The following is a 23,855-nucleotide window of genomic DNA, read 5'->3' as shown; positions in this document are numbered from 1 at the left end:
TTTGAAAGGTTTATTTCTAACTCTCATCATTGAGTGTGTACAGTGCAGATTCAGCAGAATTATGTCAGGATGTGAATTTGTACTTATTTGGAGAAATTTGAGATATCAGGCCTATTTTGCTAGAGCAGAAATGGCTAAGAAGAGATATACAGGTTTTTTAAGTTAAAATATTTGTAGATTATATAAAAGAAAGATCATTTCCTTTGGCAAATTTATGCATTGCTTTGATTATTAAGAAAGTAAAGAGAAGTATGAGGAGAAATTTCTTTGTGCAGGAAGTTGTTAGAGCATTTGCCTCAGGGACAGTTGAGACAGACAATTGCAGCCTTGAAGACGGGAAAGGATAAATATTCGAAGCAGATGGTGAAACAGGACTCTCAGAAGAGAAACAGTCTGCAGGATTAGTTTTGAATGGCTTTGGCAAACAGTTCATATCGGTGTAGTTAGCAGAATCTCCTCCTCCGCTGCTGCTGTAAACTCCATGTTTGGCTACAAACACAGGTGAAATAATGCACTCAAACTAACAAAACCTTGCTGTTACCTAACTCCAAACATCCTACCTCCTCCAAGCGATTGAGGATGTTTATGGAACAACAATCATTGGAACCACTGGAATATTTTGAACTAGCAAGTTATTTAATAAATCAATGCCATCAATCAAAATGAAAAACTGCATTAATTGCCAATTTTAAGTTTACCTTCTTAAAAGTACTGTTTTTCTTTTTAGATGAGTAATGATGTACTCATTACTCTTTGAATAATGAATAGAGTATTCATCTGCTGTGACTTCAGCAAAACGTCTCCATGTCCCAGGAATGAATGAAAAAAACTCAGAGAAAGGGCAAACCATCCAATATTAAGTTTACCTTGCAAACTTGTGTTAAAGGTGCATTGACAATCAGTAGAGGAGTAAACCTTTAAAGTTCTAGGCTGTATGGATATGTAGTTAACATTGTATGTATTATACAATACAGGTAAAGACAAAACAATTTCTGGAAGAATGCAGATGATTAGCTTTGTTCAATGTAGCAGCAGGAATTGATGATGGGTTTTCAAATTGAAAAGTGTTTATAGTCCACAAGGCATCTGGCCTGGATTACATCAACTGTTGCTGGTCCACCTATAAAGAAATGTCAGAAGAAAAATGATCATAACAAACATTAAAACTTACTCTGACAATCACCTTTTCAAATAATTTAAATTTAATTAAAGATTCTTTTACTCCGTTATGTGATAGTAACAAAAGTAATTCATATTTACTGAATTCCTGCTACCCAATTATGACAGTCATAGACCGTACAGTACAGAAACAGGCCCTTGGCCCAGCTGGTTCATGCCAACTGGGTTTCCCAAACGATGTAGTCCCATTTAGAACATAGAACTGTACAGCACAGGAACAGGCCCTTCAGCTGACTATATTGTGCCAAACACGATGCCAAATTAAACTAATCCCTTCTGCCTTCCCTTGGTCTACATCCCTCCATTTCTTACATATTCATGTGCTTATCTAAAAGTCTCTTAAATGTCCCTATTGTATCTGTGTCCACCATTATCACAGCAGCACCTTTCACACTCCTACCACTCAAATTTCCTTTGAACTTTCCCCCTCTCACCTTAAATGCATGCCCTCTAGTATTAGACATTTCAACTCTGCTTTGACTGGCAACCCTATCTATGCATCTTATAATTATGCAGACTTTAATCTAGTCTCCCCACAGTCTCTGCCACTTCAGAGAAAACAACCTGAGTTTTTCCAGCTTCTCCTCACAGTTCATATTCTCTAATCCATGCAGCATCCTGGTAAACATCTTCTGCAAAGCCTCCACAGCCTTCATGTAATGGGATGACCAGATTGGAACACAGTACTCTAAGTGTGACCTAACCAAAGTCTTATAAATCTGCAACATGGCATCCTGACTCTTATACTCAATTGCCAGTCCAATGAAGGCAAGCATGTGAATTTGTATTATTTGGAGAAATTTGAGATATCAGGACTATTTCGCTCGAACAGAATTGGCTAAGAAGAGGTATAACAAGTGTTTTAAGTTAAAATACTTTTTGTAGATTCTTTACCACTCTATCTACTTGCGTGGCCAACTTCAGGGAGCTATGGACTTGACCTCCAAGATCCCTGTGTACATCAAAGATCCCTCTGTACATCAATTTGCCTGTGTGTGGCTCAGATCACTCGAAGATAATTTGGTGAAAGGGCAGGAATGACAGGGATTACACTTCTTTGGGGGTGGTGGGGGGACAATGAGTGGTGTCATCTCCAATAGCCACCTTATGGCACCCTGAGATTGCACCTTGAACTGTACCTCCCTGCCTGCCCTCTCATTTCCAACAGAGGAGGAGGTTGTAGCATCGTAGCAATGTCGCTTGGCCTTCTAATCCAGCTGTATTAATCACACTTTAAAAGTTAGCACACATTAGTACATCAAGAAGTCCTTTTAGAGTCATAGAGTCATAGAGATGTACAGCATGGAAACAGACCCTTCGGTCCAACCTGTCCATGCCGACCAGATATCCCAACCCAATCTAGTCCCACCCGCCAGCACCCGGCCCATATCCCTCCAAACCCTTCCTATTCATATACCCATCCAAGTGCCTCTTAAATGTTGCAATTGTACCAGCCTCCACCACATCCTCTGGCAGCTCATTCCATACACGTACCACCCTCTGCGTGAAAAAGTTGCCCCTTAGGTCTCTTTTATATCTTTCCCCTCTCACCCTAAACCTATGCCCTCCAGTTCTGGACTCCCCGACCCCAGGGAAAAGACTTTGTCTACTTATCCTATCCATGCCCCTCATAATTTTGTAAACCTCTATAAGGTCACCCCTCAGCCTCCGACGCTCCAGGGAAAACAGCCCCAGCCTGTTCTGCCTCTCCCTATAGCTCAAATCCTCCAAATCTGGCAACATCCTTGTATATCTTTTCTGAACCCTTTCAAGTTTAACAACATCTTTCCGATAGGAAGGAGACCAGAATTGCATACAATATTCCAACAGTGGCCTAACCAATGTCCTGCACAGCCGCAACATGACCTCCAAACTCCTGTACTCAATACTCTGACCAATAAAGGAAAGCATATCAAACGCCTTCTTCACTATCCTATCCACTTGCGACTTCACTTTCAAGGAGCTATGAACCTGCACTCCAAGGTCTCTTTGTTCAGCAACACTCCATAGGACTTACCATTAAGTGTATAAGTCCTGCTATGATTTGCTTTCCCAAAATGAAGCACCTCGCATTTATCTGAATGAAACTCCATCTGCCACTTCTCAGCACATTGGCCCATCTGGTCCAGATCTTGTTGTAATCTGACTAACTCTACCTCTTACGCTCGATTCCAAATCATTTATGTAAATGACAAAAAGTAGAGGACCCAGCACCGATCCTTGTGGCACTCCACTGATCACAGGCCTCCAGTCTGAAAAGCAACCCTCCACCACCACCCTCTGTCTTCTACCTTTGAGTCAGTTCTGTATCCAAATGGCTAGTTCTCCCTGTATTCCATGAGATCTAACCTTGCTAATCAGTCTCCCATGGGGAACCTTGTCGAATGCCTTACTGACGTCCACATAAGATCACATCTACCGCTCTGGCCTCATCAATCTTCTTTGTTACTTCTTCAAAAAACTCAAAAAAACTCTTAAAACACTACTTTTTCTTTCTCAGTTGACAACATAAAATACAGATTATTTGTTCATTGGTGCATCGCTGTTTTTGGAGGCTTGCTATGTTCAGTTTGTCTGCTGTGTTTCCTACATTACAATAGTGACTCCAGTTCAAAACGGATGCCTTGGCTATGAACTAATTGCTGCGATGAAAGACACTATATAAATGTGAGTTTTTTCTTCTTCAGTTACAACCAGCAAAAGACACAAGTACTTTGACAGAAATATGAGCTTCTCTTTAAATCTCAGCTTCTCATTAAAGTGCAGTCTTCTTAGTCTTTGTTGACTGAGCACAAGACACCAACAAAATGCCATTATTCAACTAAATCCTAACATTTATTGCCCTGCATTAAGTTTGCCAAAAACACACACAGTCTTCTCTTAGGTCCCTCATATCAATTAAGAAACTAAAGATTTAGGTAATTTTAATTTACAACACCTTGGTAAGTAGATGCTGAAAATTTCTGTAATGAGTCAACAAGAATAGACTTTTTAAACGAGGTGGCTCAGTCAACTGGATACTAATCAAATTATGTTTTAAAAGAATATCCATGAACACCAGATACAGCCCTTGGCATTATTTGACTTAGTAACTTGCTGGCAAGTTGGAGAGATTTAGTTAAACACATCCATTATTAGTTCAATAAGCCTTAATTTCCCAGATCATCTTATTTTAATGCTAACATTTGTCTGTTTAAAATAAGTGGGCCAGTGCTAAGATTATAATAATACTGATGAGAAATTTTATATTGCACAATGTAAATGCACTGACTGATCATACTCACTTAATGGAAAGTAGGTATCCTTCCCAACATCTTGACGTGCTGCCTCAATAGCGTGCTTCACGGCAAATAATGTGACACAGGACATACACTGGGGAGGTTCACCAGAGGCTTTGGAACGAAGAACACCCATTGGGTTGGGAGCATTCTTTAAAAGCTCAATGTTGAAATTAATCGGTATGCTCTGATAGACAAAACACAAACAAGGTGATCTTACTGGCAGCTGCTCTTACATTTCCATTCTACAATATTTTTGGAATGTATTATCTTATCCTCAATTGCATTAATTAAAACTTCATCCTATTTTCTGGAAATAAAATGAGATGCCCAAAAAGTAATTAAGAACAGCTGATTCTTACCTTAGTAAGCCAAGAGAGCCAAAACAGAATTCAACAGGGGAAAGAGGCTGTACCTTCAGTGCACTAGGATTTTGGAAACATACTGCTTCCTTCAGTTCAGAACCTACCTTGCTGAATGGTGGTTTGTAATCCCATGTCCCTGGATTCAGTACCTCCCCAGTCGAAGGGTCATAAATCATCTTCTCCAGCAGCCAATATCCCATGCCCATGACAAAAGCACCCTCAACTTGTCCAATATCAATGTCAGGGTTCATGCTGCAGATAATGAGAACAAAGACAAATCGTCTACTAAAACGGATAACTAATTTGGTTAATTATCTCACTGCTGTTTGGGGAACTTGAAGCACAAAGTTGGTTACTTTTTTTTCATCATGACACGAAAGGGAAGTAAATTTGTTCAAAACTAATGTGTTAGATGTAGTATGTATTGTACATTATGTCAGTCTCTTTCTTAAAACACCAACATTGATGAAAATACTAATGTTGCTGATGCAGTATAAGTACTACTGATATGGCACTTCTGATTTAAGAAACATCAAGACTGAGGACTTGGGTATTTGAAGAAAGCAGTGCAGCAACAATAAGATTAATATTGTCTGTGGTAGTGTCACCTCCCATCCAGACCTCCACTCCCTTATTTTTTAGTTGAAGGTAGAATGACTGATCATTTGCAGAGTTTCACTATTAACGGTGTCTTTTCAGAATTTCCTCGCTATTGGATAGTCTTGTATTCAGAAGCTAAGGTTAGTATTGCAACTTCAAACATATAATTTTGCACATGGGCAGTTGTTTGTATATTATTGTTATAGATACAGCCAAGATTACGCAGTGGCTTCTAGAAAATTTGGTGGTTTATTAGACAATCATTTTAATAATACAAACATAGTATTGTGCCAATGGAGGTAGGGTGGTGTGAGGAAAAAATACCCATTTGACACAGCGAGTTTTTAAAGTCTGGAAGGTGGAGGCAGGTTCAATGAAACATTCAAGAAGGTATTGGATTTTTTTTGGTGTGCAGGGATATGAAGAAAAGGGAGGAGATTGGCATTCACTAATAGAGCCAGATTAGAGAATGGAGTCAGTGTACACACCATGGGCCAAATGGCCTCCAGCTGCACCGTAATAAATCTCTGATTCTGTGGCTTCACATCTACAAAGCTTCCACTGGCACCTTTAAGTGGTATATCTATTCAACTCTTTTGGGGGGTATGGGGGGAGGGGGTCAGCATTTATCTGTTGGCAGAATTATTTTCAAAATGATTTAATGCTTTATTGGCTCAATTTACAAACTGTGATTAAACGACTCATTCATTAAGTAAGGTTTTTTTTGCTGAAAGCAGGGGCAGCTGCCAGAGAAGAGCCCAAATGTTCAATGTGAATAAACGTTTCCTCTAAGGAACAGAATGTAACATCGACAAATCCCTGACATTTAAGGTCTAACATTATCTTGGTGTTACCTGAATTCTGTTTCCTACCTTTCACCGCAGTCAAACAGTATGTCCACTTGACTAATCTGGTTCTCGCCAGTCAGGACATCAAGGTCAGCCTCTGCCACAGTTACTCCATATGAATTATACTGAGGGGCTCTTTTGGGCTGTGCATCAGGCCACACCCTACACAGATGACACAATGCCATGTCTTTATAGAGATAAAAATAATTAACCATAACATTTTAGAAAATCACACCATGAAGTAGATATTTTGGTTAACTATAGGTAGAAGAAACTAACAAATATTCCTGCTTTTTGATATAAGCAAAAATGCCTTGATTACTCACTTATGAAAACAAGGTCACAATGATTTGTGCATAAACTCACTGCTAGTGGTACAGTGCAGGTCTCCAATAATACACTGATTTACAATTGAATGGAATCATTTTACAAAGGGTGGCATCACGCCAACTGGAACACCTGGATCCTGAATCCATGACAAGTGGGAAACCAGATCAGTTCTATAATCACACACATAATGAATTTCCATCTCAGTTGTGCTGCTGTGTGAAAATGTGGAGAAGCCAGACTGTTTCTCAAGCTAAAGGCAGAGCCAAACTCTGCTGTTCTTTTGCATTTAGCAGCAGCTAAATGTCATTGGTGAGATGCTGATACAACTCAATGTAACTAGTACCTGAGAAAATACACGTACGCAGTATCATTAATAACCTCCTAAAAAGTTTGTACTTCTGTCTGATACTTTGAGGTTAATCTATTTCACCAATCACTTATTTATACTTGTAGCTCCCCCCAACAGTTCAAAATAATTTCCAATCCACAGCAATCCAGTAAAGAGGTACAGCTTTTCAACCAGTGTTAGATGCTACCAAAAAAAAAGTGTCATAAATTCCAAGTTTATTTAAGTATAGCAGCTTGAGGGCAATAAGTAGGCAAGTGAAAAATGGATACATTAATTATTGGGCTAATGTGTAGACAGCCACCACTCCCAACACATCAAAAAATACTATAAATATTACAAAAACAATGTTCCTTTTTAAAGAGTTAAAAGAGCAAAACAAACAAGCACAAAACAAACTTAGTTCAATGTATCAAATGTTTGTGTCCAGATTTTAACCATATAATTGTTCATATTTTGCAGTAATAATAATGGACAAGCTATCAGTGTTCGTCACTATCACTTCTCTGAAAGTGACAGCAACTTTGGGGTCTCCACATAAGCTGCTGACAGTGATTCTATACCTTGCTATAGGATGCACTATTGAAATCCTCAAAGGAACTACAGTTAATAATTAACCATTAAACAGATGAGAATGTCACTTTTTTCTTGCAAGAGGGCTGCAACCATGAAAATCCTCCGCGTAGTTAATGGTCAGAAATTTCATTTTTTAAGCAACTTGCTTCTGATCTTTCAGCTTCTATTGACTGTGTTCCAAACATTTATTTTGCTCTCTATAAAATTTATAAGCAATGAATGATAATCAGTACACTTTAATTCCTGATTTGTTGTCTTCAAAGACTTTTTCTCAGTATAGTTGGCTGCTTTATCCTGTTTTATGATATACTTATTGCCTAATAACTGAAGACTCCTTTAACGTAGATTCAGATCAACTCAGAAAAGGGTAAATTGACACTTCAGGTCAGCAGAGAATGCTGTTCTTTGCTGCTGACTGCATGATCAAAGCTTTGAAATCTTATGGATAAGTTTTAAAGAGGCAAATACAAACTTGAACAGCAGAGTAACTTCATCATTCAGATTCAGTAAGGATTACTTGATTAATTCAATTAACTCACCAATACTGTGCAGTCAAATTCACTTTGGCTTTAAAACAGGCTGCCACCAGGTCCTTCCAAGGGGTACCTGGTGGAAGAGTATCCTTCACTGGGTCCATTCTCTTCTTCAATATCTCACAACAATTTTTTACACCCTGTGAGGAAACCAAATCACAGGTTTACAGGATAGAAAGCAGGATGAGACTACAACAAATGTATGAGATGGCAGGGTCCAGCAACTCAATTCTTTTCTAAACTAACCTTGAAGATCCATATAGTGCTGCTTATCCCAATGATATAAGCTCCTAACTAAATAACAACTCGAAACAACAGCTTACACAAGTATATTGCACTTTAAGTTCATATATTGAGGATGTGAATTAGGAAGGCAAACAGTGCGTTGACATTCATTTCAATGAGATTTGATTTGAATTGCATAACCTAAGCTGGCTACCATTTCAAGGGGATTCAAATATGAAGTAATAATTCAGGTTGTAAATTTGCTTGCTGAGCTGGTAGGTTTGTTCTCAGACGTTTCATCACCATGCTCGGTAACATCATCAGTGAGGCACCATTGAAGCACTGTCCCGCTTTCTATTTATGTGCCTTGGTCTGTTTTGGTGGGTGATATCATTTTCGGTTCTTTTTCTGAGAGTTTGGTAAATGGTGTCCCTCTTTGTCTGTGTTTGTCTGTCACCAGTTCGACTGGGACAATATATCCATCCGAGGACATGCTACATAAAGACACGCACAGGAATTCTTAAAGGCCTGGCATTTAAACTGGAACTCCATCAATAAATGCATCAACTTGGACCCCATTTACCAAACTCTCATAAAAATAACGGGAAATGATATCACCCACCACAACAGACCAAGACACATAAATAGTGAATGGGACAGGATACCAACGTTTCACTGGAGGCCCACTGATGATGTTACTGAGCACGGTGACAAAACGTCTGAGAACAAATATACCAGCTCAGTGAGCACACCTACAACCAAATCCTCAACCTGAGCTACAAATCTTCTCAAAAATCGCAAGGAGTAATAATGTCTTGCTACACTTGCATACAACCTTGGTAAATCCTCACCTGGAGCACAATGAACAGTTTTGGTCTCCTTATCTAAGAAAGAATATACTTGCCACTGAGGGAATATAATGGAGGCCCACAAGATTAATCCCTGGGATAGCAGGGCTGTTCAGTCAGGACCAATTGAGGAAACTTGGTCTATTTTCCCAAGAGTTTCGAAGAATGAAGAGTGATCACAAAGGAACTTAGAAATTTAACAGCATGGATATAGATGGGATACTTTCCCTGGCTGGTGGTTCTTGAACCAGAGAACATAATTTCAGGATTATGGCAGAAGCCATTTAAGACTGAGATATGGAAAAACTGCTTTATTCCACTACCTGCAAGTTCCCCTCTAAGCCACTCATCATCCTGACCTGGAATACATCATTGTTCCTTAAGTGTTGCTTATCAAATTCCTGCAACTTCCTTCCTAATACCACTGTGTGTGTTCCTACGCCAAAGGGATCGCAACTGTTCAAGAACAAAGCACACTACCACTCTCTCACAAGGGGGAAATCAGGGATAGGCAATATGTGCTGGTCCAGCCAGTAAAGCCCACATACCATAAATGAATAAAACAAAACTCACAGAGTGGTGATTCTTTGGAATGCTCTATGTCAGAGGACAGTGGAAGTTCAATTATTGGGCAGGTGCAGGACTGAAATTGATAGTTTCCTGCAGATTAACAATATTAAGGGATATGGCATTATTACAGGAAAGTAGCATTGAGGTGATGATCATCCATGATCTAGAAAGGTGGAGTAGGCCCGATTAGGAGAATGGTTTACTGGAGTGCCTATGCTCATATATGTTACGTATACAGAATTAACAGCTCAGAAACAGTCCTGATCGTATAAAGACAGCTTAACATTGAAATCCCATACTTCACTCAATAGCAACTCACATTTACTCGTATAGAATTTTACAGCACAAAAACAAGTAATTATTTTCTCATTAGCATATCCTTCTATTCTTTTTTCCTTGAAGTACCTATTTAGTTTTGCCTTAAATACATCACCTTAACAACCTCAATCACATTTTAGCGACTGTGAGTATAAGAGATTCTCCTGAATTTCCTTCTGAACTTATGAGTGACTTACATTTGAAATATATTTTTTAGAACAAGATAAAATTCTTGGCTTGAACAAGCCCTTGGGTTTATCACTGATTAGTCATAATTCTCCATATTTGGGTGATACTGCTGTCTAATTGATGCTGGCAAGCATCACCAACAATGAATTGGAGCAAACTGCAGATCCATCACATTGCGCATTGTTTGTGTGACTGCTGTGACTCCATTCTCACCTCTGTGTCAGAATGTCACAGGTTTAAGTCTCACTCCTGTAAAGTGGTGACTGCATGCTGCAATGTTGGAGGTGCCATCTTATATGGGTATCAAAGATGCCATGGAAGGACGTGGAAGAATGGCAAATGTTTTATTAGCAGTGTTTCAGCCAATGCTCACACTCCAATGGTAGTATATTGTTATGAGGGTCATGAGGTATTTATATCCTGGAAGATATAGTGAAAAATGTTTTGTCACCACAATCCAGTGCCATTTTCAGTCACAAAAAGAAATTGAATAAAGAGAGTTAATCTTCTGTACTCAGTGTTCACCACTATTACTTTTCAGAAACTGACAGCAACTTCGGGGTCTCCATGTAAGCTGTTGGTAGTGATTCTATACTTCACTATAGGGTGTACTATTGAAATCCTCACAGGAGTTACACTTAATTATTAATCATTGAACTGATGAGAACACCCCTTTTATGTTGCAATAAGCTTGCATATGTGAAAAACCTATGCCTAGTTAATGGTCAGAATCATTTTCTTTTAATCAAATCGCTCATGATATTTATTTATTTTGCTCTCTATAAAATGCATAAGAAGTGAAGGATAGTCACTACACTTTAATTCTGATTTGTGGTCTTGAGAGAATTTTTCAGTATAATTGCCTGTTTATCCTATTTTGTTGTATACTGCTGGACAACTGAAGACTCCGTTAATTTAGAGTCAAATTAATATCAGGAAAGGGCAAATCTACTTAGGTCAACATCTTCTGTACAAGGGGTCTTCAAAAGACAGCTCCAGGGCTTCTGCAAGATCTCTGTGAGGTGTCCTGGGCCTCAATGAGTCCCCTCTTTGGGAACAGCAACAACAATCCTACCAAGAGTCCACACTTCAGGCACTGCCTCCATTACAGCGACCTGCTGAGCACTGCATCTGCTTCTCCATGACGTCAGAAAACGTGGGAAAGAGAAGGAAAAAGACGAAGAAGGAGAAGAAGACTGAAGGATGCAGCTCGCTGGAGCAGACAGACTCAGGGACCCAAACTCATTAATGTTACTAGACTAGCAATCCTGAAGTGCAGTTTAATGCAGTGGGGACATGGGGTTAGATCTCATCATGACAACTGATAGAATTTTCATTCCATTTACAAAACAAGTCTTACTAATGGCAACCATGAGAACTGAACGGACCTTTGTAAAAACCCAATAAGTTCACTAATGTGCTTTCAGGAAGGAATCCTGCCATCCTTACCTGGTCGAGACTATATATGACTCCAGATCCAAAGCAATGTAAGTCACTCACAAATGCAGAATTAAATTCAGGAGAAACTTCTTCACCCAGAGAACGTAGTTAGAATTCTCCAACACTGGAGTTGGTGAGGTAATGTATTTAAGGCAAAACTAGCTAAGTACTTTAAGGAAAAAAAAAGTAGAATAGGATACGTTAATGAGAAAAAAAATGAGTTGTTTTTGTACTGTAAGTTCTATGTAAGTAAATGTGAGTTGCTATTTGTGAAGTATCGCTGTCTTTATACTGAATCAGGGCTGTTTCTGCTGCTAATTCTGTGTACATAACAGATTAACATAGAGGTGCAGTAAACCACTCTATTACTTGAGTCTACTCCACCACTCCAGGTGATGGATGAACCTCACCTCGATGCTACTTGTCTACAGAATCTCCAATATTTGATGTTGGAAAACACAAAGTGGCACTAAGTAGGGAGTTACAGGATTTTGATCCAGCAATACTAAAGAAATGGCAATGTATTTCCACGTCAGGATGATAAGTGACTTAAGGGATGCTTTCAGGTGGTGGCATGAAAAAAAATTTCCGTATCTCAGTCTTGAATGGTCTCTGCCACAATCCTGAAATTATGGCCTCAGGACCAGAACCTCCAGCCAGGGAAGCATTACTCTGTCACACCCTGTACAAAATTTCAAAGTTTCTTTGAGATTACCCCTCATTCTTAACTGTCCTCTGAAATGGCCTAGCAAGTCACTCAGTTCAAGGGTGAATAGGTATGGGCAGAAAACTGTCAGCCTTGAAAACTGTCCACCCCAGGTAAGGATGAGAAAAGTATCCCTCAGTCAAAATCCTAAAACGTTTATCTGGAAAGTAGTGCACTGCTTCTTGTGGGAGTCTGCTGTATGCAAATTGGTTGTTATGTTTCCTACCTTATAGAGAGTCCAACATTTGAAACCTATTCTGGAAATGGACAAGGGTGCTGCAGTAGGAACACTTCCTTCAGACTGGGAATGATGCATACATTTGGTAGTGGTTTCATGTTGTAGCTGATGAATGTGGAGGATGATCCCCTTTAAAGTGAGCGCTGCTGGCAGAAGAGGAGTGGAGCAAAATTCCACTTGCTATATTTCCACTTAGTGAAAATTTACCAAATCCACTTCCCCGTACCACTCCCTGCAGGAACTGGTGAAAGCTCACTACAGGGTATACTGGTTTAATGCAACAGTTGTGTTCCTTTGCAGTGCTTTTCCACAGAGGATCATTCTACGGAAAACCGCTACAGAAAATTGTAAAAGATTGCTACAGAAAATCGCTATACCCTTTCAGTAAAAGATTTGTGTTTCTGAACAGTAACCAAACTTTGTCAATTGCATTATAGCCAATTCTCATCAACGAAACACCAGAACAATCTGTATAACATAATCTAAATATAATTGTTGATACCACATTGATAATTGAGGATGTCTGTTCTGAAAAATATGAAGTCTCACCAAACAGTTAAGTTCACTGGTCATGCTGCCACCAGTTGGGCCAGAGTTCGGGCTACTGATTGTTGTGGTTGGTTTTATGGAGATGGAATTAACTGGAATCCCCAATGCATAGGCACACACTTGAGCAACCTGGTTTCCAGAAGGAATAGAAATCATATATTGTTTCAACATCCAAATAATTAAAGCATTTTAGAGAAATGGAAATAGTGAAAATACCAGAACATCTTTTCCTCCCTCTTTTACCAGAGGAAATTGGACAGTGCACACATTGCATTCACTTAACATGACACATGCTGAAAATGGTCTATTTTGTATGAATAATTATGTTTCATATCTTGGTTTCAGAGCATATCTTGGACTTGAGGGAAGAGAATTTGTGAATAGCATAGCTGAAAGCAAGATAACAATGCGGGCTGAAATTTCTTGGCATCACTGCTGTGCAAGGACAGTTTTGTGCTAATTTACTTTTGAGGCAATTCACTTGTAACTGAGCTGTGCTCATTTTACATTAAAACATTGGTAAGCTTGAGGTTTGTTAGTGTATGCATTACTTCTGATGTAGGTCTTCTGCCATTTACTTGCATAGTCGTATTCCTCAAATTAAAACCCAGTTCAAGTGAATTTCCTGCATTAAGTCATGTACAGGTGTAGATTTCCATCCACATTGCAGGTGCAGCACAGTTTGACACCAACTACTGGCATTAAGACTGGGAGTTTAGAAAATTATTGATACTTATTTTGGTGATATGTTTTTAAAGAAACAACTCTTACTAAAATCTGCAGAATACTTAAGTGCTATCAGTTTCAATGCACCCAAATTTATCCCTCTATCAATATGCCAAAACCAGATCACTTAGACATTACCACATTGTTGTTTGAAACGTTTTTTGTGCAATTGGTTCTCATATTTCCTACAGTATGACTGCACTTCAAAAGTACATTATTGGTGGAAAAGCATTTGAGGGTATTCAATGATCTTAAAAACTGCCATTAAATGCAAAACTTTATTTTACTTTTAGCCATTGATTTCCGCTAATTTTTAATATTTGGGCCTTTCAGATTCGCTCAGTGTGAATTGCCAAAATATTAAATCAAATACCAAGTGCCTGAACACCTAATTTCCCCCTCAGGTTGGCAACAAAAATAGTTCACTCTCTTAAAATTGTTAACCATTCTCCTTCATAACTATTGCCAGCATGTCTGTCCTCGAATAACCAATTACTGACCCCGTATCTTTGCCATCAACCATGTCCAGCCCCACTGTTCTCTTCTAGTTTGTTGAACATATAACTGCTTTACAAATTTGTATTCACTTGCAACTTGGGTGATTGAATCTCTTCAATTCTGATTGTGCCCATCATCTATCATTCCTGCTGAGCCTCCTTGCAGTCCTGGACAGAGAACGCTAATTATCCTCCAGTTGCTTTCAGCCAAGTGGGACTGCTTCGAGTTCCATTCTTATTTATAAAATCATTGTCAGAGCACTAAAGCAGTAACTTCTCCATCCAGGTGCCATTCTATCTCAAGATCCCAGGAATCTGACCACATCTGTCTCCCTCATTTATATTCGATTTCTAGCTACATCATCAACCTTTCAATGTAGATTAATGACAATTATCTCCATCTCACCAAACATTTTTGACATTCCCACTGTCCCTGTGCTATGAAATTACTCATCTAACATTCAATCCTGTTTAATCAAAGCAGAATATAGTGAATGTTGGAAACTTCTGTAGTTTGTTCCTTTTGCTGTCAGTATGGCAGATGCTTTTTCTCCTTCTCACACCTAATGTCAGCACTTATTTTACATCTCTTTATCTCTCTTTTCCCACCATGAGCATTCCCTTTGACTTTTATTCTGGGCACTCCCACTGTTGGTTCCACTTGCTACTCATCCACTCTGTAAAAACCATCACTTTCAGTTCTGAACAGTCATATCACACTGGACACAAAACATTAACCTTGTTACACTTTCTTCAGATGCTGACAGATCTGCTGAGTTTCTCTAGCATTGCCTGTTTCAACCCTGTTTATATATCACTTCCTTTGATTTAATATTTTCAAGATCAAAAACATCATCTATGATCACTGCCACAAATCCTTCATCAAAATCTCAAGTGCAACCAAACCATTAGAAACCTTTGGAGCCACTTACCAAAGACAAAAGTGGGAGGGGGGTGGGGGGGTTCATCATTGGCTTAGGAATCAATAAGAGTCAGTAAGGAATCATGTTGGCTCCTTTGGGAAAGCCAACCAAACTAAGAACACATCAGGTATGTTGGTTCAGAGTGGTGGGCCCTTTCCTCGATCAAGAACTTCCCAGAGGAGGAAATCCTGCGGAAAGTCAAAGTGGGTTGTGGGAGACGGGCATCTGGTAGCAATGTATTGACCAAAGGCCCAGGATTATCAAGGCACTCCAGGTCAAAGACGAATGAGGGCAGGATGAAGTCTCTAGGTCACTGGGTATATGTGTGTGTTTCTGTGAATGTGTCCCTGTGTATTTGTTTGTGTCTCTGTGTATGTATTTGTATGTGTGTCTCTGTATGTATTTGTGTGTGTGTGTGTATATACACATAACTGTGTATCTGTGTGTGTCTGCATATGTGCGTGGTTACCATCAGCATCTAGGGAAGAGGACTGGCTCTCTTACTTTTGATGCCAATGGCAGTGACCAATAACAAGACACACACACAAGACTCTGTATAACGTAGCCATTTACACCATTTACTCTATTCAGAAAGTGATCATGGAGACTGCCTATCTCTACTGCATTCCCCATTGAGACAGTCATTCCCTATTCAATCAGTGCCTCGTCTGAGAATTAAGACTGACTCTTCCTCTTAGATCATATGAGTGATGGCCCAACCAATCAGGGCTGTCTTCTCGTGCTGTCTAAATAGGTATTCCTTTTACAAATTGGATTTCTTGTGTCCTGGTCTGGATGAGTGCAAGACAAAAAGCCTCAACTTCATTTTCCTTTTGAACAGTATAACTTCTGAAAATCATGACAACCATTTCATTTGAGAGTTGTAACCTGAATGATCATACAAAACTCTAATGTCGATGTCTTCACCAACACTAAGAGCTGATCTAACATCCTGTTAATTACCTCCCACCCCACTGGCTGACATGGGGGACTTTTAATCGGGGGGGAGGGAGAGGTGGATGGGGACCTCACCACTTCCTGTCTTGAGGACACAGTGAATTAAATCTGGGGATAGCTTGTGAATGCTGTTCCCAACCAGGCGCTAACTGAGCCCCTCAAGTGGGTTATTAATGCACAGTAAAGGCTGTAACCCCAACATTTCTGGTATTGAACCAGCAATAGGCAGGAGAGGTGCCACAGAGTAATCCCAAAAAAAGCAAATCCAGCGTGGGTGATAGTGGTTCTCCCTCACACACACCTCCTGGGTAAAAATGTTAGCAATGAGCCATAGATCACTCAGTCCTGAGGTAAGCAGCCATTGAATTGGAACCCAGCAAGCAGACAATATTTCAGCATCCACTTGTAGAAGTTTTCTGGATGAGGCTTTGATCTATTTCATTCCTGACTTAGAGGATTAGCATTTCGATAGCTAAATCAAATCTTTTTTATTTTAAGCCTTACACTCTGTACGGAGATTTCATGCATAACCATTATGTTATTATCAACACAGTGAAAGCAGTTGAAAGTATTATCCTTCCACTGGATTTCAGCCTCCTGAATTTTTCTTCTGTTTCTCACCCCTTTGCAATGATTAGTCCAAAATGGTCCCCAAAGTATTACTGAACTGGCTTTGACAGCTTCTGTAATGTACCTACAGGGTGTAAAATGTCAAGTAATTAAGATTTCACTGGGAGTAGAATAAAAAAAGGGAACAGTGGGAATGTAACAGGATTAAGATATTAAAATGAAGGAAGCAAGTAAAAGGACCATAAAACTAAAACTCTGTGTAATGAGAGTCACACCATAAATTGTGAAGCTTACCTTGGTATCAAGGCCTTGACCAGACTCAATGCCACCTTGTGAAATCATGACTGAACCATCACTGGCGAATATTGAAACAGTACCTAAAATTACACAAATCACAATTTGTGATGCAGACAGATAAACCTCTTTCGAGGTACAGTGTTACCTGATTGGTACAAGTGTCAGCAGAAAGAATCAGGTGGTGACTGGATTGTTCCCGGTGCTATTGAAAACAAATATTTCTTCCAAACAAACATTCAAATTATTGCTAGGTATAATCACATATGAGCCAAATGTTTATTGGAATTTTCTAAAATATGCATAGGACATCTTTATCTCATGTGATTCTACCTCTTACTAGCAGATTCTGAGGAGAGAAATAACTGCACATAAGATAATAGGCCAAGTCTTCTGATCAGTGGTGATGTTCAATGTCCTGCTGGTTGCCTGTGAAGATCTCTGCATGATTGCCTTCTTGTGCACTTACAGTCCGAATTTCCAGTCCAGGTGAAACCACAATGCTTCAGCACAGTGACCCATAGGGAACACCAGTGAAAAGAAGCAGTACAGCAGAGGAGGGACAGAGGAGCTCAGTGGAGGGCAGGTCTTGTTTTTATGACATTAGTTGCTGTATTCAGGTAAGTTCTTGACAGTCTCAAGACCTTCACTGGGTTAAAAATCACACAACACCAGGTTATAGTCCAACAGGTTTAATTGGAAGCACACTAGCTTTCGGAGCGTCGCTGTGTGAGAATCTCTCCGGTTATGTTGAAGACATCTTTAAACCAATTGTACAGGGGATCCCCAGCTTCTGTCGCGACACTACGGATTTTTTTACAGAAACTCAGCACCCATGGACCAGTCGAACCGGGAACATTCCTCATCACAATGGACGTTTCCGCACTCTACACCAGCATCCCCCACAATGATGACATCGCGGCAACAGCCTCAGTACTCAACACCAACAACTGCCAGTCTCCAAACACCATCCTACAACTCATCCGTTTTATCCTTGGTTACAACGTCTTCACCTTTGACAACCAGTTCTTCATCCAGACACACACGGAACAGCCATGGGGACCAAATTTGCCTCCCAAAATGCCAACATTTTTATGCATAAGTTCGAACAAGACTTCTTCTCTATGCAGGATCTCCAACCGACATTGTACACCAGGTACTTTGACGACATTTTCTTCCTCTGGACCCATGGCGAGGAGTCACTGATAAAACTACACAGTGACATCAACAAGGTTCATCCCACCAAACTCACCACGGACTACTCTCGACTATCTGTCTCATTCTTGAACACTTGCACCTCCATCAAGGATGGACACCTCAGCACCGCACTCTACCACAAACCCACAGACAACCTCACAATGCTACACTTCTCCAGCTTCCACCCAAAACATATTAAAACAGCCATCCTCTAAGGACAAGCCCTACACATACTCCGGATCTGCTCAGATGAGGAGGAACATGACGGACACCTGGATGTACTCAGGGATGCCCTCACAAGAACGGGGTCCGATGCTCAACTCATTGACCGCCAGTTCCGACGTGCCACAGCAAGGAACCGTAATGACCTCCTCAGGAGACAGACACGTGCTGCAACCAACAGGGTACCGTTCGTTGTTCAGTATTTTCCAGGAGCTGAAAAACTATGCCATGTTCTTCGTGACCTGCAGCACATTATCAATGAGGATGAGCATCTCACCAAGACCTTCCCCACACCTCCACTACTTGCCTTTAAACAATCACCAAACCTCAAACAGATCATTGTTCGTAGCAAGCTGCCCGGCTCTCAGGCCAATTCCATGCAACCCTGTCACGGTAGGCGCTGCAAGACGTATCAGAGTGTGGACATAGATACCAACATTATGTGTGGGGACACCTCCCACCTTGTACATGGCAGGTACTCATGTGACTCAGCCAATGTTGTCTATCTTATACGTTGCAGGCAAGGATGCCCTGAGGCATGGTACATTGGGGAAACCGAGCAAAGGCTACAACAACGGATGAATGGGCAGGGTTCCCTTCCAGTTGGGGAACACTTCAGTGGTTCAGGACATTCGACCTTGGACCTTCGGATGACCATCCTCCAAGGCAGACTTCGGGACAGGCAGCAGCGAAAAGTGGCCAAGCAGAGGCTGATAGCTAAGTTCGGTACCCATAGGGAGGGCCTCAACCGGGACCTTGGGTTCATGTCACATTACAGGTGACCACCATTGCACTACACACACACACTCTCACACACACAGGCACTCCTATACACACATACACACGGACACACATATACACAGATGCGCAGACACCCACACACACCCTTACAGACGCACACACTCCCACACGCACCCCCTCACAGACTTAAGACACTCTGCACTCACTACGCACACACACATACACTTTCTCACACTCACAACCCCCAACCCAGGCAAAGACCCACATGCACACATATATTTTGTGGGGTGAATTTGAACTTGCAGGGTGACATTGTACTTTGCCCATTGTAAGTTTAAACTTGCGGTGTATTTACAGTGTCTTTGTGCATGTAAAGACTTCCAAAGAATTCCACTGGCAGCAGCAACTTATGTTCAGAACATTACCACAATTTACGGTGAAAGATCTGACATGATACCCATTCTGAAGTTAGCAGGAGGTGAGCTCCTCAAAGCCTAGTCCAGTTTGTTACACTTAATAGCACAGCCTGGCCAAAGTCAGTGCAAGTGGGTTAACGGATTCCAGTGCACTAAGAAAGCAGAAGACCTTTTCTTTGTTCACAATGAAATAGATAAACTGCAATTGCCAATATTGAACAAGCGAATATGTAATTTTATGCTGGAATCATAAAATCGCTACAGGGTAGAAAGAGGCCAATCGGTGCACTCAGTCTGCATTGAACTTTGAAAGAGCATCCCACCTTAACTAAGTTAGGCTGGAATTGAGCCCTGTTCCCTGGCCCTGTGAAGCAGCAGTGCTGACCATTGCTGGTTGGGTGAAACCAGTATCTTAACTTCACTGACACCTAAAATAGGCAGCAATTCTGAATTGCAGCACCAGCCTTAGGGAAAGCCTTTTGTATTTTGGTGCCCAGTTTGTTCAGTTTAAGTATGGACTAGTATTCGTGCAAGTTGCAAAAATATAGCAGGAACTCAAAAGATTAGCTATACTTCAAATAAACAGCACCATAAAAATAACAGTAGAATGACTGACAATTAGGGTAAACATTAAATTAAATACTAAACAAATAAATACATTTTAAAAATGATTCTCCAAGATTTCAAGACTGAAGGTTTGTGTTTGTTTTTTTCAGATTCGTGACATATGTTGATATCTACAGTAGGTGGAGCTCCTGAGCCTAAGTAAAATACACTAAATTGCAATAATTCTGATTAAATGCCAAGGTATTGAGTGCATTAAAACACTTACTGTTGCAATCCAGTCTTTGTGTATTCTCATACTATCAATTTAACACTAATTTATGCTGAATTAAGATAATTCATAGCATGATAATGTATAAAACTGAGTAAACATGCTTGTCAGGACTGGAAGTGACAGGAGCAAATTACTGAATATGCTGGAAGCTAAACTGAAAACAAAAAATGCTGGAGATCACCGCAGGTCAGGCAGCATCCATGGAGAGACAGCAAGCTAATATTTGAAGTCTAGGTGGCTTTTTATCAAAGCGAAAGTGTGGAGGGGACAGCATTTATGCAATAGTTGAGGGGGGGGGAGTGTGTTAGAGTACGAGGGGAGAAAGGATGTTGATAGTTCAGATTAAGTGATCGGATTGTCAGAATGACAGAATAATGGTGTGTCTAACTGCCAGACTGGAATGAACAGACAGTGCCCCTGGAGTGGGGGAAGGCGAGAGAAGGTGACAGTTGAAAAGGAATCTTTTTTCCCCCAGTAGTTTGGGCTAAACTCAACTAATTATTTCAAAGCCTTTGAGCTGGGATATGATCATCGTGGATGAAGCTGCTTTTAAATGTAATCTGATAATTAAAGAAGCCAACATCAAGCCATATAGATACAAATGTTTCTTTCTCGTCACACGAGACTTGATTGTGCAACCTTTGCACCATTCTTAGTAAATACACTGCCCTACAGAGTAAGTTAAAATAGCAATTAAGATAATTACATTTCATAGATGTTCAAACATTCTTAAAGAACAATAGAGATATTCTTCCTCCGTGATGTAATCCCCTGATGATTTCAATTATGCAATCTAAACCAGCTACAGGACCACAGTGTTTCAAGCAGCACTCACACAAGTAATAGCTTTCAGACCAATACAGGCCGTATTTGAGGGGAACCACTGCCAGTCCTTTCTTCTTCCACCTGTTGTCTGCATTGAATTTCTTAATTGCTTGCAGTCGCCCAGCCACATCCACTTTTTCTAACTGAGCTGTTCAGAATGACAATAAAAATGGTTAATTCTCTAATTCATTAAAGGTGCAATAGGAAAATACAGTAATGCTGTCCTAGTGTTTTTGCATAACATAGACATGGATGTACAATATTCAATCACAGCTGAATCATCTACATTTCATATGCTTTGTGTATTCATTAGTAAGTACCACTAAAAACAAATAAAAATCAGATGAGCCATGAAGTGTGCTAACTTCCGCATTATGATTAGTATCCTGAGCATACAAGCCCCATGTTGAGTGCGCTAATTTGTAAAACCAACTTCACACAATCCAATTTGCCCTGTTTATAAAATAATTCCTTTTGCTGCAGTCATTAACTTGACATCTTGACTGTTGTACTAATTCTACTGCTACTGTTGCTTTTGTATGACGAAAGAAGCTTATCATGGGATGTCGAGTTTGATTATCCATTCAACAACATCCTGAGATGATGAATGGAGAAATGAAGTTTCTCCTGCAGTGGATCATAGAGGGCAGGACAATGTTGGTAATCCACAGACTGGAATAATGGTCACAATCATATCTCAGGTCATCCCCAATTTTCCAGTATTTCTACTTTTAACTCCTCACCTCAACAATCTGGCTTCAGTCAGTTCTGCAGCTCTTCAGCTGAGAAATTGAGCAGATAGCCTGCTCTCAGGTTTGGTCATGTTATTTTTGATAATGCTATAGCACACAAGTCTGATTTCTTTGGAGGATTGTGAATGAATGAAGATGGGCTGTGAAGGGGAGGAGACATGTTATGCTAAAATAAAAAAGAAATGCAGACTCTGGAAATCTGAACAAAAACAGAAATTGCAGGAGAAACCCAGCAGGGTCTTGCAGCATCTGTACAGCAAAAGCAGTATTAACATTTCGAGCCCATTGACCCTTCTTCTGTTTGCTTCTGAAGAAGGGTCACTGCATTTGAAACGTTAACTCTACTTTCTCTGCACCGATGCCTGGCATCTTTAAGCTCCTAAAAACATGTTTGGTTCCTTAATAAATTTGGTGAATGTATGAACATAAACCAGCAGGCAGCTCAGACCTACATAACACAATCATCTCTTCCTGTGGTTTGTGAGTATAAACTTATGTGGGCACAACTGGGACAACTAAAGGACAATAAAAAATAAGACATTTAAACCACCTTAATAATTGTGTCAATATGTAATGCCCACAAAACAGAGAGAATGATGTATATACCACCTTTGAATGTGACTACCAAATCATTGGTAAGATTTGTAAAAGAGCTCTTTGAGTATTCTTAACATTCAGTGACTACATTTAGATTGTTCAATTACTTCTTCAGCATTGAGAGAAGCCAATGCAGTAGTCAGAAGGATAGATGCAAAGCTATAGAGGATTTCACATCCACTGCTATTGTTATCAAATACAATAGGTCATCACAGAATGAGAATCTGTCCAACTTTGCACCGGACTCACTTGAGTAAAGATCCCAGATGCTGCAGTAGGGCAGGTTGAAGCCCAGTGGTGTGATGTCTCCTTGAACATACAAGTTCTTCTGCTTTACAGCGATTGGATCCAAGTTCAGAAATTTGGCCACATGTTCAAGAATTGTCTCAATGACAAATATGTTGGGTACTGAACCTGTAAAAGCAGGAATTTTATATTTGTATGTCAACTTGGCTTGGTGATGGAACTCTAGCCTCAGACACATTATGGTCACATCACACTGCTGAGTTAAGTATGTAATCTGGGCTGATATTCAGTCATTTGGCTGATATAGTGTTACTGTACATATACGGTGCTTCAGTGCTGCATAATCATAGGTGGGATCTTTAAGATGAAATGTCCTGCCTAGGTGGTGTTCCAATAACAAGACGTTCCCTCAGTGACTGTAACAAAGACTCCCCTCAACGACATTAACAAGACCTAGTTAGTTCTCATCTCCATCTTGGGTTCCATTTTCAGCTTTCATGGGAAGTTCAATTCTAATTTCCAATTTCGTCCATACTGACACAACATAGCTAACTGCTGCTTTTACATTTACCCATGAAGTTACATTGGTTATCAGTGGGTACTGCTGAAACCCAATTTGTTGTTAGCTGTCAGCTTAAATTTGATAGTAGATTGCAATATTGGACACAATAATGAATATCAAAATTAGCTTGGGTAGGCATTCAATGCTAGATCAAGGAATTAATACGACAGTCTTTGGAGCAGCATCAAGTTTCAAGAATGTTGATGCTATAACAAGAATCTACCTGATCATCACCTTTGAAATCAATGCTGCCTTCAGGAGAACACAATCCCACATTTATTAAATGTCACAGAAATTTGAGGGTGCATACATGAGGATCAATGGTCAGCACAACATCGTGGGCTGAAGGGCCTG

At 40.1% G+C, this 23,855-nt stretch overlaps 1 protein-coding gene across 4 annotated transcripts in view; it reads right to left on the bottom strand.

The window, feature by feature from the left end:
• Nucleotides 1–844: 844 nt before the first annotated feature.
• The window catches only part of LOC122559054 (uncharacterized), a 174,684-nt gene continuing 151,673 nt past the window's right edge, over nucleotides 845–23,855 (bottom strand). For all 4 annotated transcript variants that reach the window (XM_043708275.2, XM_043708265.2, XM_087999781.1 and 1 more), the window contains 9 exons: nucleotides 22,943–23,107; nucleotides 21,355–21,492; nucleotides 17,106–17,188; nucleotides 13,139–13,267; nucleotides 8,062–8,195; nucleotides 6,295–6,432; nucleotides 4,927–5,074; nucleotides 4,464–4,644; nucleotides 845–1,120 (listed from right to left, as the gene is read on the bottom strand). In XM_043708275.2, the coding sequence (XP_043564210.2) occupies nucleotides 1,053–1,120; nucleotides 4,464–4,644; nucleotides 4,927–5,074; nucleotides 6,295–6,432; nucleotides 8,062–8,195; nucleotides 13,139–13,267; nucleotides 17,106–17,188; nucleotides 21,355–21,492; nucleotides 22,943–23,107 (1,184 nt within the window). In that variant the 3' untranslated portion in view covers nucleotides 845–1,052. The remainder of the gene's footprint in view (nucleotides 1,121–4,463; nucleotides 4,645–4,926; nucleotides 5,075–6,294; nucleotides 6,433–8,061; nucleotides 8,196–13,138; nucleotides 13,268–17,105; nucleotides 17,189–21,354; nucleotides 21,493–22,942; nucleotides 23,108–23,855) is intronic.

This window comes from Chiloscyllium plagiosum, unplaced genomic scaffold, assembly GCF_037043375.1.
Source record: "Chiloscyllium plagiosum isolate Xiang-an unplaced genomic scaffold, Cpla_swu_hap1 HiC_scaffold_2, whole genome shotgun sequence".
Taxonomy (NCBI): Eukaryota; Metazoa; Chordata; class Chondrichthyes; order Orectolobiformes; family Hemiscylliidae; genus Chiloscyllium; species Chiloscyllium plagiosum.
The sequence above is the reverse complement of the archived record's forward strand: the minus strand, read 5'-3'. Positions and strand labels throughout refer to the sequence as shown.